The sequence below is a fragment of the Taurulus bubalis genome, assembly GCF_910589615.1.
Source record: "Taurulus bubalis genome assembly, chromosome: 7".
Classification (NCBI taxonomy): Eukaryota; Metazoa; Chordata; class Actinopteri; order Perciformes; family Cottidae; genus Taurulus; species Taurulus bubalis.
The window spans coordinates 14,751,079-14,767,347 of NC_136595.1; the positions used below are offsets into that span (position 1 = coordinate 14,751,079).

The 16,269-nt window shown below is 38.4% G+C and overlaps 1 protein-coding gene across 1 annotated transcript; it reads right to left on the reverse strand.

Moving 5' to 3' along the window:
• Positions 1-1,226: 1,226 nt before the first annotated feature.
• Positions 1,227-9,314, reverse strand: LOC306739564 (phosphatidylinositol 3-kinase regulatory subunit gamma-like; the record flags this gene model as incomplete). Its single annotated transcript, XM_079221584.1, has 11 exons — positions 1,227-1,416; positions 1,598-1,759; positions 1,969-2,040; positions 2,998-3,174; positions 3,374-3,516; positions 3,672-3,794; positions 4,180-4,360; positions 6,148-6,246; positions 6,437-6,536; positions 6,942-7,082; positions 9,053-9,314. 11 exons carry the CDS (start codon positions 9,312-9,314, stop codon positions 1,227-1,229), a joined length of 1,650 nt encoding a protein of 549 aa, XP_079077710.1.
• Between the last annotated feature and the right edge of the window lie 6,955 nt (positions 9,315-16,269).

Here is a 16,269-nt window from a genome sequence, read left to right on the forward strand (position 1 = left end):
GTCCAGTGAGGATATAGTGGAAAAGTGTATAATGAAGATGACAATAAGAAAATAACTTTTATATTCCACTTGAAAAAAAACTTTTTTTTCCAACCAGCAACATCAATATGTGAAATGAGTGTCTCACAAATCTCCAACTCTCATTTCTGTGCTTATGTGTGTTCTGGTTGTCTTGTTTGGATAAAGTGCTTGTGTGTCACCTCAGTTTATATATTACACTACCCATAATGCACATGGACATGGTAGTGCAGAGTCCCATCCTGAGCTCAGTTTCCAAGAAGCACCTTAAACACTGCAACTGCACTGATTATAATGATTTAAGATATGTATTGTGGAGGGATGCTGGCTGATGCACACCCTGACTTAACTTCTATGAAACTTCACATTTGCTTGTTTAAGTATTTATGATTTCTTGTGCTTTACTTTAAAACAATTTAGTGTCTGAATTAGTGGATAACTTGGATACATTTCTCTCCACCAGGGAAACATACCATCATTTTTATACTTGAAAAAGCAAGCCAAATTATCTCTTTCTGCTTTGATTGTTCTACTTATAGAAAGTTTAGTATCAGTATTCTGACAGCTTGAGAGCAGTATCCTGTGGTACACTTATATTGTCATTATGTAACGAGTTTTTAACTTTGTACTTTAACTTAACCAAGTTAAAGTATCAAAGTTGGGGAAACTGGCTGACAGTACTGTGATCCCCTGGAGAAAGTATTTCAGTACTACTTCAGTACTGCCACAAAGATTTAGTTCAATGTTAAATTCAGCTAAGTACTTAATCCCAATTGTGTTTTTTTCCAAGCTGTGTGTGCAGATGGCGAGCAAATGGGATTTCTAGTATTAGGAATAATAGCTTTAAAAAATAAATTGGCTAGCTTAGCTCAGAGCTGAAGTCAATATGCAACCGTTGTGTTTAACAAAGCTGACAATCAACTAATCAGCCTCAAAACTACAAGAGAAAAGCAATTCAAAATCTGTTCCACGTGATTTAGCGAAGCATTTGAGTGACTGTTGTTCAGAAATGTTTTTTTGTTTGCTGTGACATCTTACCAGGGTGGGATTTTTTGTGATCGGAGCACTGAAACCATTTCTGGTGAAGTACGGTGACAACATGAACCGGTACTTTGTCAGAGCCTGGTAACAGTGTCCATGTTGATGCATCTGTGGTGGAAATAGTGAAGCTTTGGGAAAGTGCCATCAGGGTGGCATGCTGGTGTGTCTCAGCTGGACTGCTGGCTGAGAGCGGGCCAGGCCAGGGTTACATTCAGCTGCTGGTTGTGCTGGATCAGGGATGTGTGCCGATAGTGGAGGACCAGCTCTCTTAGCGATGGGTACTGGTTGAAGGGCTCTGCAAAGCCGAACCCTGTGGATGTTCTGTGGATCACACAATGCTTCACATCCCCGTCCACACTGCATGAGACAAAACATATATTGATTATAGTTATTATAATAATAATGATATGAATGTGTTAGGGGTTATATCGTTATGTCCAATGCAGGATAGGTTGTGTATGTATGATGCATTAGGATTAAAGAGGCAAAATTGTATAATTTTGACATGCCTGAAAGATGCAAATCTGATGGTACTCACACAACAGAGCAGGCAAAGGAGCCTCTCTGAGTCTGGCTGTCTCTGATTAGGAAGGTCCCGTCCCTCTTCCCTCTCAGCAGCTCTTCTGCCTCCTTTCTTCTCATACCACCAACGTACCAGCTCCTCTCCTCCTGGTGTGTGTCTTCTTCCAGAGTGTACGGGCTAAAGGACGATGGAGAGGTGGAAAGGTTAGATTAGTAAAGAAGTATTTTAAAGCACTGTTGAAATAGTAAAATATATGACTGTACATTATAAATTTTCTGTTTTAATACACTATATATATATATATATATATATATATATATATATATATATATATATATATATATATATATTAGGCTCAGTTGATCAGGTTAAATGAAGATACTCACTCTTCTTCTTCATTCCTGATACCCAGCCAATCATTTATCTGGCTCGGCTTGGTGCCTTGCTGGGTGAGCCAGCTGAAACATGCAGAAAACACAGTAAAAAAGTAGCCATATGGTGATACAGAAGGTTTCTCTAACAAGATAGAAAAGCTATGCAAATAATATCATTGTCCATTATAGTTTTTTTAATATTCAGCAGTCACATTATACACTGCCACAGCACACTTGTGTGAAATAGGGGCACTTTTACGAAGAAAACCTTAAGAGTTGTGTTAATGCATAATTACAGCAGAGCTTGAGTTTTGCTTTATTTGTTGCAGAGTTTCTCATTTACAAAACCTCAGCAGGACACATCTGCTCATTTGAATTTACTTAAAACTGAAAGACACAGTCTTCCCATCAGGCAGCATTGTGCTGAGCATACTGGACATTCACAGCTGTGACAACAGCTGATTGGTTTTTCTATGTTTGCAACTCAGCTGTGTAACTGGTATGTGACCGACTAAAATGATAATTACTAGACTCTAATTAAGAGTCATGTTCTGATATGCTCTGGGGTTTGAGTCACCTGATATGCAAATGGTAAGGAGATACACTTGCTTGCTACTGTACATCCAAGAGAGTGTGGTCACTATCACAAACACTTAATTTCATTTATTTTGTGCATCTGCACACTTTCTGCCTTGTTTGTGCTTTTCATGTACTCAAGACATATTTAAATGAAAAAAGGCGAGGTATCTGCACGATACCTCCCCATCTCACTACAACATCAGCTGGCTATAGGAAGATCACATGAAATAATCCTACTTGCTGTTTGCTATATTGTTTGTATTTCCAGTAAATATCACAACATTAAACATGTTCACAATCTAATATTAATTTTTCTATTCAAATTTATGTTATTCTTTTTTTACTATTCAAATAAATATTCAAATTTAGGCCACTTGTTGACGGCCCAAGCCCAGACCTGCCTCCACTGTTTTGACAACATACAAAAATCTCGAACGTAAGGTGCCAAAGAGTTTAATTTACAGCAGGTATTGATCTCTGATCTTCCTGAGCTGCACTAGGTCGGGCTTCAGGCTGTCCATTTTCTTGTCGACCTCCATGTGAGCCAACGCTTTCCTCCTCAGCTCCTCCTCCAACTTCTTTTTGCTGTTGTGGATCTCCTCTACCCTCGACTGCAGCTCATCTGAATTGTTTTGAATCCTAGGAGTAGGAAGAAGAAGAGGAAGAGGAGGAAGAGGAGATTAACAACTTCAGTTAACAATTCAAAGTCTGCTGGTTTGCTGTGGGCGTGGCCAGCGGTGAGGACCTTTTTCATTTCGATTTTGCCTTCAGAAAATTAGTCAAACATAATACACAAAGGGAAAAAAAGGGAAATAAGGGTTGGTATTGTGAAGCATACTTGTCTGACTGTGTACTGCTGTCTAATGTGAGGAACATGTCGATGTATTCTTTGCTGTAGCGTTCTTGTGTTTCACACTCCTCCTCAAAGATCCGAATGATTTCACTGAAAGCCTCGATGGCTGTCCGCTTGCTCTGCAGCTCCTGAGGAGGAAAGGCAACAAATCTTTACTTTCACTTCCAAGGCCTGACAGTCAGGCTTAGTTGTGGTAAAGCATTTAGAAATAAAAATATTTACTTTAACCAATAAAACAACGGATTTATTGAGTAAAATGAAGTCTCAATGATTACTGTAGTACCTGAGAGGTTTGGTTAAACTTCTCAAACAGACGATCATACTCTTTGCTCTTCTCTTTGTATTGATCCTGAAATATCCTCAGCTGTTCTCCAACTGCATCAATGTCAACATCAATCGCAATCTGCTGCTACAGACGAGAATGTTTAGATAGATTAAGATATTTAGAAAGATACCAGAAGATATTGAAAGATGTTAAGGACCACGTTCATTTTTAAAGCTCCTATTCATTCAATCTGATCTGAACATGACAGAAGGTTTGAGGCATATTACAAACAATGTAGACATTTAAAAGCATCCTTGAAATCAACTCATCATTTATGATCCCTGTTTCTAGCGCTGATGCTGCCAAAATCACATATAGGCCTACATAGTTTCAAATAAAATCACAACAATAACAACAAACTTCTACAATAAATACAACTGCAAAGGTTTACTTTTGTATATTCAGTTATTATATAGTTGTAACATAAGAATACACACATTGAGAGCTCAAGGCCTCATAAACCCACCTGCTGGTATCTGGTTATGGGATAGAGTAGCTGTGTGTCCAGTTTAGAGTTGTACTGGGCCAGAGACTTATTCTGGAAATACTGGATCAGGTTCACCACAGAGGTAAAGGCCAGTGGCTCAGAAAAGCCGTACTTCCCCTCATGATGGAAGATCTTTATCAGTCTGTTGGAGCCATCTTTCCTACAAAAGTCAAAGCATAACTGTCACAAAAGCTACCAATGCGTGCAACACCAATTAGGCCCCTGATCCTCAGAAAAGCATCACTAGAAAGTTGTCTAGGAGAAACCATTTTTAAAGGAAAGGAAGATAACTCTATTAAGACATTTATTGGATTTTACCACTTTTAGGACCTAATGATAAGGGCTATTTATGTGTTTATACTGGGAAATTGATATACAGATGTCATTTCCCAATGGCAGTCTGTGGGAAAAGTTTATTTGGCCACCATGACGGACCCAAAAATTGTAATTCCACCGTTTGGTAACTGTTCAATTTGGCCCAGAGCCTACCACTCTTACTGGGAGCTTGGTCCGGACCAAGGGGGAAAAAAATAGACATTAAGTTATACTGAAAAGGTTGATGGGTATCTCGTTGATTGGACTTTTGGTGATTGTCATCCTGCATCATCTGTTTCAAATTCTGGTTACTGAGTGACGTTTAGACAGTACTTAAATGCTTCTGATGTGTATATTTATGTTTTTTGGTGTCTCAAAGAGCTCACGAAGAAATAACTGATGATACGCAATATTAGAAGTCAACCATGTGTTGTGACAGGACAAAAAGGCATCTTGAAGGGTGATGATTCAGGTTTTTTGTTGTTGGTGTTGCTGTCACACACTTTTTAATGGACTAAGTACACTGAGCCTCACACAAGTGGTCTTGGTTCGGTTGTCCGGGTTCAATAAACAGTTTCCAGCCCAAATTAACCGTACTTAGCAGGAAAATAACTTTGTTTGAACCAGACCTCGGTGTAAAAGCACCATTATAGTACTGTGACGTTTTTAGGCTGATTAGTCAAATAAATATCTTAATTTTCAGTAATAGTATTTTTCTATTTTATTAGTTTGACTTCTGTGTTAGTGTATGTGTCTCTTCACACTTTTTAGATTCTGTTTTCAGGGTTTTTAACTCTATTCAACCACCCAGCCAATATAATCAAACATATTTGATTTTTGATATTTGATATTTGATCAGCAAATATCAGCAATTTTTAAAAATTTTATTATGTGGAAATTTCACATGCTTGATGTCTTTTATAGTGTATGATTAAAAAATGTCATGAGGGTGCAAAACTCAACACAGATGTTGCTGGATCAAGATATATTTACTGTACTGTAGAAAGCAGCAGTCGGTCATAATCACACTTCTGGAATCAGCGTGAGATGAATTTTGCACATGCAAACATGTTTCCTAGTGGGCCACTGATATACATGCATTGTCCTGTACAGACCGTTTACTGATTCCAACAACCAACAAACCAACAAAGTGTCATCTTTCAGAAATGTGAAGACGGTGTAGACAGCATTGATCAAAGTTGGAGTGTATCTTTTCTGTCAGACAGATGTGAGATGAATGACTGGAAAACACGTGTAAAAAAAGGTGTTATGTTTCTGACCGCTGCGCCAAGCTCTAATCAACCAAGCGTTATAACTGAAACCTAGTCTGTCGTGTTTCAACAAAACAGAAACAGAAATGTATAAAGTTACAGTGTAAAACCTGTAAAACTAAATTTAGATTTTGAAACTAGACAACCAAAGTTAGACTTTGAAACCAGGAAATAATAACTGACCTCTGACTACATGTTTTGGATTCGGTGAGATCGTGGCCTTCCCACGAGATGCAGAGTACCGAAAATAATTATATTGTTACCAGTTCAAATACTTTATTACACATGCAGAGCCCTTAACCAGATGTTGAAATGTGATTTTTGCATGTGCTCACAACACATAGAAGCTAAAAGTACTTACCTTAGTGTGAGTGTGTATTCCCCCTTGACCTTACTGGAAGCATCTCGGACCAGGAACGTGCCATCAGGAGTGTGTCTCATCATCTCATTGACTTCCTCTCTGGACAACCACAGAAGGCCGTTAAGGTTTCAAACTGTTCATGTATAGTTTTAAGAAAACAACTTACAAACAAAGTTGGTTTCAAAAGCTTGATATTTAAACAAATGTTGATATTGTAAACAAAACAAATTAATGTTCTGTACTATATTAGTATTATATCTTCAGCATGCCATTTGAAAATATTCAATACCTCGAGGTATTTCCCCAGTACCACTCGGCATCAGACAGATGGTCATCAGAGCTGCAGTTGCACGCTGCCATTGCTTTGGTTACGTTGTTCTTGGGTTGAGCTTCACAGAGGCAAAAAAACATTTGCTTCAATACAGAATAGCAAAGACAAAAATAGTGTAATAAAAAGAAAATCAAAAGCAGGTTACCAAGTATTCTCTGATAAAAAAATTTAAAAAAGGTAATATTATTATTAATTCTGGGTTGTTGGAGACATCAGGCTTGAAATTAGTTTCAAAGATCCTTTTATCAGTTTTTACTTATTATATAACCTTCTTTTTTCTTAACGATCAACAACAGGTAACTTTTGTCATAATCATGAAAATTACTAAATTTCAAAACAGGAGAGGCATTAAATAAACAGTTTGTGCTATGTTTTCCCTTATTTTAGAACAAACGTGATGAGATAAGCAACAAAAGATGTGATATACTTTTAACAAGCGGAACAAAGAGATGCTTGAGATTACCTCCTTCCTTGACAATGTTGGCTCTTAGTGCAGCAAACATATCATCGGGATCGACAGGGGAGGAAAGGTCCTGCAGGAACGCTGTCAGGGTGCAAGAGTGAGGCTCACCGTCGTTTTGGCCCATCTCAGGCTCCCAGAACTCTGCAACATTAACCACACAGCGGCCCAGTGTTACTCCTAATGTCCGTTAAGGGTGATCTGTATGAAGCGATCTGCACTCTGCGGTGGTTCAGCACACACTGCTGGCCCACCGACAGGGACTCCAGAGGGAGATATCGTTGTGTTACTTCGTCTTGCACCATGTGGGAGAGTTTGTCCAGACTAGTCTGCTGACAGGTGACACTGTCTGACTGCTTAAAATACCAGAACGGGCACTCCTCAACACTCAGACTCAACAGCCAGACTCTGCTAGGGTTCGACCTCGCCTTGCTTTGCCTCGCCTTGCCTAACAAACAGCAGCTGTCTGCAGCGGGATGCCATGGGCATGAAGGACTGTTGATGTTGATGTGTCTGATTGTGTTAATTGTCCTTGTGTGTGTGTGTGTGTGTGTGTGTGTGTGTGTGTGTGTGTGTGTGTGTGTGTGTGTGTGTGTGTGTGTGTGTGTGTGTGTGTGTGTGTGTGTTAATGTGGTATTAAGAAAGCCGTGGAAGGTGGGAATCTGTCTGTCAGGCATTTCATTTGTGTGTGAATTGTTTGTGTTTACTAGTATGTGAGAGGCGTGCTGTTAACAGTTGATGTAACTCATCCCTTCAGCACTTGGTATGTTTGAAGATGCATTAAATTGCTGCTGCAAATAGAACTGTATGTTGGAGGAATCACATATGCTGTAGTAAAATTAGAAAGTGTGTAAACTCATTAACCCTGAATCTACAAACAGTGAAGCTCTGTCAGAACCTGCCTAGTATGGAAACCTAAGAAAAGCTCTGCATCTAATAAATGTTGAATCTGGGTGAATCATTCGGATCACTAAGCCTTTGAAACTACGTGATCCCAGCTGCTGACATTTCTCTTAGAGTTTACCTAATTCTTGGTTAGGTAAACTTTTTTTTTGATAATTCATTAATCCAAGAGGCTTTAATCGAATTGTGACAGTAAATTTAGCAAATATTTTGTTTTCGACTGTTGGTCATAAAAAAAATCGGTCAATTAAATGTTTTTTTAATAAAAACATTTCTGTAAATGCGCCAGAGTTAGCCAAGAGGCTATTTTTCATCTCTATGCAGATGTTAAAAAACAAACCTAAAAACACAAAAAAGATTTAATATACAAGGTTATAAAGTATTGACGCTTTTACAATATGTGCACAAACAATGAATGAGTGAGAATATTAAAATACTACCCTGTCCTCATTCAGGAGACATTGTCAAGTACTAACAAGACAACACATATGATACTTATTTATTGAATTTATTTAAAACTGAGCCAATATTACAAAGTAAAGTGATTCCAACTGCTGAATCTATTAACTGAGTTCTACAACGTTTTAATTTGGCATCAATTGAATGTTTCTGCAATTGGTTTTGTAGTTGACTTTCTCCTTTAGATTTTTTTTATGAACACAGTATTGCATTAAAGAACAATCGAATTTGCATACCCACTCATTTAATGTTTCATACCCATGCAGGCCTTGGCATGACTCCAAAAGACAGAATAAGTGCATGTGGCTTTTACTCCCTGAGGCTTTGATAACTGAAATAACTTAACTTTTCTACTCTGTTGTAAATGTTTGATTACCGTCTATCATTGATGTTCAGGTTTTAATATAGTTACTGTAAATTAGTGGAGTAAAAGTTGCAAGTATCAACACAGATGACACAAACTGACAGATATATGTACTCAGTGCTGACTGACAAGAATGTCTTAACAATTTCTAATGTCTGATTAAATGCAGCGGACGTTTAATGGAAAATGTTCTACTTTGTTGCACTAAAAACAACGAGAAGACATTTTACCAAAGCCAACATCTCTGTTATGAGATTGGTTCTGCATGATTTTCTCATCCGTTTACAACAATTCTTCAAATATATCACAATTATGATGATCAAAGTAATATCAGTATATATATATAGTATCGATGTGTAAAAATGCGTAGCATAGCACGAGGTCTTACCTTGAACTGCTGGTGAAGGCTCAGGCCTCGTAGCCTCAGATGTGTCTGTCTGCTGCTGAGATTGGTTGAGCGGTGATGACATTACAGAAAGTACAGAATGAGGCTCAGGATTATCCCCCATATGGTTGGTGCTCTCGTTGATGACCACAGCGTCGTCTCTGAGATGGAGGGATGCTAGTGATGACGTTGGGAAGTCGGCGTGCTGGAGCTCATTGTCCTCTGCACAGTTTAGCGCTTTGAGCTGGAAACCCTCTTCTGCCATTTTCACAACACAGACTGAATATATTCCAGCGAGGTTTTATTGAGTTGGAGAAGCAGCAGGATGTTGGGTGCCACGGCGCTGTTGATCACATACTATCATCTTACTGTTACACTCATGGCTGAGGGATAGAGAAGGGACGATGTCGAGCTCAAGGCTGCCCTGTGTTGTGGAGGTAGAGCATTTTTCTCAGCCTGAATCCCCGGTTGAACTTCATCACAGAGCAGAGTGATGACATGGCGTCATTGTGTTTTCACTTGAAGTACTCAGTGGGAGTTTTCTCTGTTCTGCTTCACAGTCGTTCGCTTAAAGGGATTCATATCTTGGAGCTACCCAGAACAACCACAGTTTGTTCCTGAACAGCTGACTGCCTGCGTCATAGGCACCTTGACACTAGTTATTGAGCTGTAAACCCACCGGAGAGGAACAGACTGAAGCGCTGAAGTCTGATATCCTTCTCAAGGACTCGCGTATCATCTCATGTCGGAAAACCTAAAACAAAAAAATGCACAAATATAGAAGAGAATGTGAGAATCAGTGCTGAGAGTTGGGAAATAAGCGTTTTTGCATGCAAACATCTGGCCAAATAATGGTTTAATAATCTGCACTGTATCACAAATCTGTTCCCTATTTGCTATTTTTGCCAATTAAACCCAAACTTGTTACAGCTTGATGCTGCAGACTTGTTCATGCTCAGAAATGTTTTAATTGAATCGATGGCAATATTATTATTATTACATTATTATCCTGCAAAACACATTTAGAAAAACTCAATCATTGCCTTTTACCTGCACGTTAATGCATCAAAATGTTCAACACCACAGTTATCTGATTTCAACACAATAATTCTGAGGATCTGAATTCTTACATTTTTCAACTGACATTTTTCCATCACGTTTATACTGGATCTTATATCCATTTACACATCTGGCTGTATCAGAAATGCTGCCAATACATGTGCACTGGAAACAGATTTAGGCAGATTATATGTTACAGAGAATGTACAAGAGAGTATTGGATATTGCCTTTTAGGATGTCATGGGATTTGCTTTTTAGGAAGTCGGTATTACATTTTTTTTTTATAATGACTGTACAGTGTTGTATCATGTAATCCATTACATGCTAAAGAATTCAAGGGACTGTGACTAAATCCTCTTCCTCTCCCAAGCATCTGGGTTAGTCAGCAGTTTATTATCCTCCTATACCCTTTACAATGAGATGAGAGATGTGAGATGGGGTATCATCTGCGCCACAGAGTAAAATTACTGTAGCTTTGTCATCAAAATATATTTTCATTAAAGGTCAGATTATTTATACCATATATATATCATACCATTATTGATCTGATCCCATTACAATAAACGTGGTTTTAACAAAAAAAAACAAGAGGTCATAGTTGCTTAACTACACTGTAATTGAAAAAAAACAAAACAGTAATGTCATTTAACTTCTTGTACTAAATAGTTTTCTCATTTACAAAATATGTTCAACTAATGCTTCTCAGCATCTTTATAGGGTATCAAAGGTATTGACAAAAGCTTAAAAAATACAGATAACGTGACGACTCAAATCTACTTTATTTGTATCAGTGCTGTTAATAAACAGAATGCTTAGAATGTGTTCTCTTTCTACAAAAGAAGTATATGGTATCTAAATTTACTGAGTGATGAAATATTGCAGACCAAAAGTCAAAGCGGTGTCGAAATGGCGTCGACATCAAAATACTTCCAATGGTACGCAGCCATTAAGTCTTCGTGGAGCGATGTTCACGGGACATTGTGTCCACATCCTGTTGAGACGATACAAGACACTAAACTTGATTTCGACGAAGTCATATGATCTTTATCGCATTAAACCAATTTTCTAATGTTTTTATACTTTCTTATAAAAAAACAAAATGTTCAATATCATCCAACTCTACCGGGTTATTTCATTGAGAATCAACGTTTCTATTTATGTTTGCAAGTGAGAAAAACATGCTGTCCCAAATTAGGATTTGTTTTAATGATGACCAAAACAAACAAAATGTTATTTGTTAGGTTCATGCATTATTATTGGATTAGTGGATCTATAAGAAAAAGCAATAGTGAGAAGTAAAGTTGGAGTCCTAAGAGTCTCTTAACGTATGTTGCATTTTAAAGCGCTCGTTTGAAAATGTCACATACTTTGTCAGGCAGTTAGAATCATCAATTCACCATCAGAAATCGAAGAACGTATTGATTTTGCTGATGACGGTCTTCTGAACGTGTTTTGGTCAAATATTCGGTTGCATTCCGTTATCGATCAGTGCATCACGAAAACGGGACGGCTTACATCCGCCATATTTCTCCCAACGCCTTCAAGCTTTCCATCGTCCCGTATCTAAGCTTGGAATGACGAAGACATACGAAGGCTGAACATGCACGGAACTTTCAAAATGGCAACTTCTGGTGTAGATCAAATCAGAACAGCCTGAAAAATGAATCATCATAAGGAAACTCAGCAGGACGGGACAGTACGCACCTACCTGGGCCAAGACAGAAGGGACCGGGCGACAGGGGAAGCCAACGTTTCACCAACATCCATGAACAGACGAAGAGACGTAGCCGGACGCACACGTGGCTCAGATCAAACCAACCACCGGCCTCGGTCCTCACGCCATCCAATGTCCCTCTACCCCCCCTCTCCTCCCAACCCGTGCTGGCTCTCTGCCTGTGTCCTCCATCTTTTAAAGATCCTCTCCACTTGGTTGTTGTCCATCCCCTCTGAGCGCCACATTTTCCCACTATGCCATTCCTCTTGGTATTTCCTCTCCTCGTCAACGATACTCTTCATGTCTTCATAAAAATCAAGCCTTTCCTATTCAATTTCCCACTTAGCTTTTACTTTTACATGCAATGCACAGAAAAAAGTGCAGTCCAAAAAACTATACAAATATATTTAAAAAAATCTACTAAAAGGATGCAGATTATAGAGCTTGTGCAGGAAAAGGAAAGGCAAAGGTAAAAGCAGCTCTACTCTTCGCACCGTAACTCTTTTTCACAGTTTGAGAGCACAGTGTGAATGCACAGTGGGGGGACAGAAGCATGAAAATGAGTCGGTGGGAAAAAAACTCCTATATAAATAAATAAGGGAAGGATGCCACTGTTGCTATACAGAGCGAGAGGCTTAGCGGTCTCCTGAAATCCTATTGGCCGGCCTGTTGCCATGTGCTCAGGAGTCAGCAGAGATGCTGCTAACAAATCAAGGAAACGTTCTAATATTAGACTGTATGTATCTAGGCAGCGGGAGCCCCTGACCTCTCAACTCAGCCGGCGTTACGTTCCACTTCACAGATCAGCATAATGAAAGAAGTGGTGTGGAAGTAAGTAGTGGTTAAAAAAGATGTTACGGCACCATAGACAAAACAGCAAACACATCCCCTTTACCACAAGTCCCTCCATGATATCCCAATCAAAACAACAAGAGAGAACTGATTCATCTTCTGTTGATATGCTGATATTTATGGAATACAGATATGTTGTGATTGCACTGTATTTTGGTTCTCTGGACATTCAGTTTGCTAAATATTTTGTTATTTAGGTGAATTTCTTCTCAATTTCTAGCGATCTTATACTTACAGGTTCTGCTGTAATAAATTAGGTCCTTGCATTACAAATTAAACAAATTGTAACTGAGCAAAGATAAAATACATTTGTTTTTAAATGATGCCGGCTATAATTTGTTTGCTGATGTATGCTTTTTTTAGTCTATGCCTTGCATTTGTTATGTATTTTATGAATAATATTCCATCATGCATTATCATCTTTGTTATTCTTATACTCAGTATTGCTAATTCTTCTGATAAACTGATAACATGTCTTTATATGTCTTTATTTTTAGGCCATGGCATTTCCAGCACCTATATATTTTTTGCCATGCTAACTTCCTTCATATAATGCAAGGAGTTCCTCAATACATAGTCCTATGCTGCTAGGTATGTTTGTCAATGCAGGTTAGATGGGTTCATGCTGTATCTTACCTATTTTTTCCATAAATGCAAAGACAAGTTATTTTTCTTCTATTAACAAACTACAACATTATTCAAAAAAGGACACTCTTGGATCATATCTAAAGATTCTCCTTTTCATTTCTAATCTAAACTGGATTTTTAAAAAATATTTGCAGCAAGGGAAAGTAGAGCTTCCGCCTTTTTTAGCTCAAAAGATCCACTCATCTCTATCCAGGGTGTGAATTGATCTTCCAGTTCAGTTTACCTGACTTTCACTAGTAAAGAGATTATACTTCCCATCTATATTTAAAACAGATTGTGTCTTTGGTAATCTCATAACTGCAGGTGTTGTGTGCAGTGCTTGTCTCAAACAGCTGTGGAGTAAATGCCCCCAATACATTGGTGACTAAGGAATAACATTTAATGGCATGATAATAGATGTAAAGAGGTTAGAAATATTGTGGTTCTCTAATTCCTCTCAGCAATGTGAATACACTATACGTGTGTCTTTCAGTTGCTTAATATGATGCCATGGTGTGTACCAAAAATGATATTGTACCAGTCATACTGTTTTTTTTGTCATCATAAATGTGCCTGCATGTCAGGCAGGGTAAGAAACCATTTGTATACATTTGCTGATTAAATACAGTAGAGAATAAATGCACTGATTAATCCCTCCAAAAACTGGCATATTTTACCTTTTGATGGGAGGTGAATTTTGAAAATAAGTGTTTTGGTTTTAATTGTTGTCTCTGTTTTCATGGTATTTGTGTTGTATATAATTTTTCAATAATTCTTGTGATGGTTTAGATTTAGTGATTGATTGCTTAATTGTCATCAAACTATGATCCTTTGCAAAAATTAAATACTGTAGGATCTCAGTGCAATTCATGATTTGTTCTACCACTACTGTCATTGCATGATAGCATGAAGAGCATGAAATACCATCTAGAATAACAAACATTGTCCTTTTAAGAATAAGAATTAGCAAATAAGAATAGCGTTATGTATATGTATGTGTTTAAAAATGTGTAGAAAACGCCAGCCTGTTTCAGCTCATATGAGACCATATTTGTTGCAAGATGATGACTTATGATGATGTATTGCGGAGAGTCTCCCCTGCAGGTGCAGCAGTGTGTTTGACAGCTGTGGGGAAAGTTATGCTGGAGTTGTCTAATGGGATCATTTGCATTAAAATGTTTGGATGGAGACATGATATTATAAGAGTTGCTTGGATCCTTTTTAGCAATAGCTCCGTGTGTGTGTGTGGTTGAGCGAGAGGGAGAGAGACGGTGACAGTGGATGCACTGATAGCAGACAGCTTTCGGAAATCGGAGCAGAGAAGAAATTAAGAGTAAAGATTCAGAATCAGCTTCAATTGGACAAATATGCATGCACATACAAGGGATTCAACTCCATTTTTTTACCTATTTTATAATGTACTTACACAGAAAAAGTTATGACAGCAAGGGACAAGGACAGCAAAGCTGGGCAGATAAAGGTAAAGAATGGACAGGACTGTCTCGCTGACCAGAAATAAAATAATAATAATACATTTGTAAGTGTTCTGGAAGTTGTAAACAAATATAAAAAAAATGTAAATAAATACTGAATGGCTACATAGACTGGATGATTATGTACAGTATCTATTTACTGTACTATATATCTATAGTATGTAAAGATGTACAATATGTGCATGAATCGTACATATTCAAAACAAATTGTGCATTACAAATCTAAAATTCTAATCCATAAAGGCAGCAGTGGATATGCTGGTGTTACAGGAGTATTGACTGTATATGATTGATGTTAGGTGTTCATCAGAGTGATAAGAAACTGTGCTTATGTTTGGTTGCTCGAGCGGACAGTGTTCTGTAGCGCCTCCCAGAGGGTAGAAGTTGGAACAGGTTGTGTCCCGGTTGTGAAGGGTCTGCAGTGATGCTTCCTGAATCTGGAGCTGTATAAATCCTGGATGGCTGGCACAGATGATGTCCTCTCTGCTGTATTCTGTTTCTGTCCTCTTTGCTGGCCGATGGTCTAGGTGCTGGATGGGATTTCCCCAAGCCTCCCCTGCTGCCTCTGTCAGCAAGTAATTGATCATATGACAGGTGGAGGCTGTGACAGTTACCCGGGTGAGTTTGGTGCGGAGTACGTCTAGGATGATGGTGTTGAATGCTGAGCTCAAGTCCAGAAACAGGATCCTTGCGTAGTCCCTACAGAGTCAAGGTGTTGCAGGATGTCGTGCATTCCCATGTTGACTGTCACGGACCTGTTTGCCAAGGAGGAAAACTACAGGGGTACTGTGTTGTCCTTCAGGCTGGTCAACACCAGTCTCTTAAAGGATATCATGAACACAGATGTCAGAGTAACGTAAACTTGTCTATTAGTAATGTATGTTTAACTCTGAAGTGTGCATCAATTTCCACCCTGGAGGCCAAACTGAGTCCCCCACGGTCTGGAAGCTGTAGCAGGAACGGAAACACAGGCTTTGTGTTTCCGTTTGGCATATTCACTTTTGAAAATAAATTCCAGCCTCTTTCTACATGTATTTACTGTCTTAAACAACTATTTTTTTGTTCCCTTAGTCCACCTACACAACTGCTTTAGAACAAGTTATTTAAAATAAATCCAAGTGCAGCAGAGTGAGAGGTGAAACATTGTTTCAGCAAACTATTTAAAGACTAATTGACACTTCTTTGCCAAAGATCTCATAATTTCTATGAGCAGCCATTGAACATGGATTTGAAAAACCAAACACAACAGCATTGCTGTGAGGCATACAATAAACACAAACAGACAATTCAATCATTAATTGCATTTATTTGTTTGACAATGAATTTCAAAAATAAAATTCATGATTGTGACAGCCCTACTCGTATGTGACAGTATACGGGATAAGTGCATTAAGAAGTATCATCTCGAGCAAGGTCACCACCAACGTAAGACAGTAATTCACTGAAAGTAAAACTGGCAGAGATGAAGAACTTT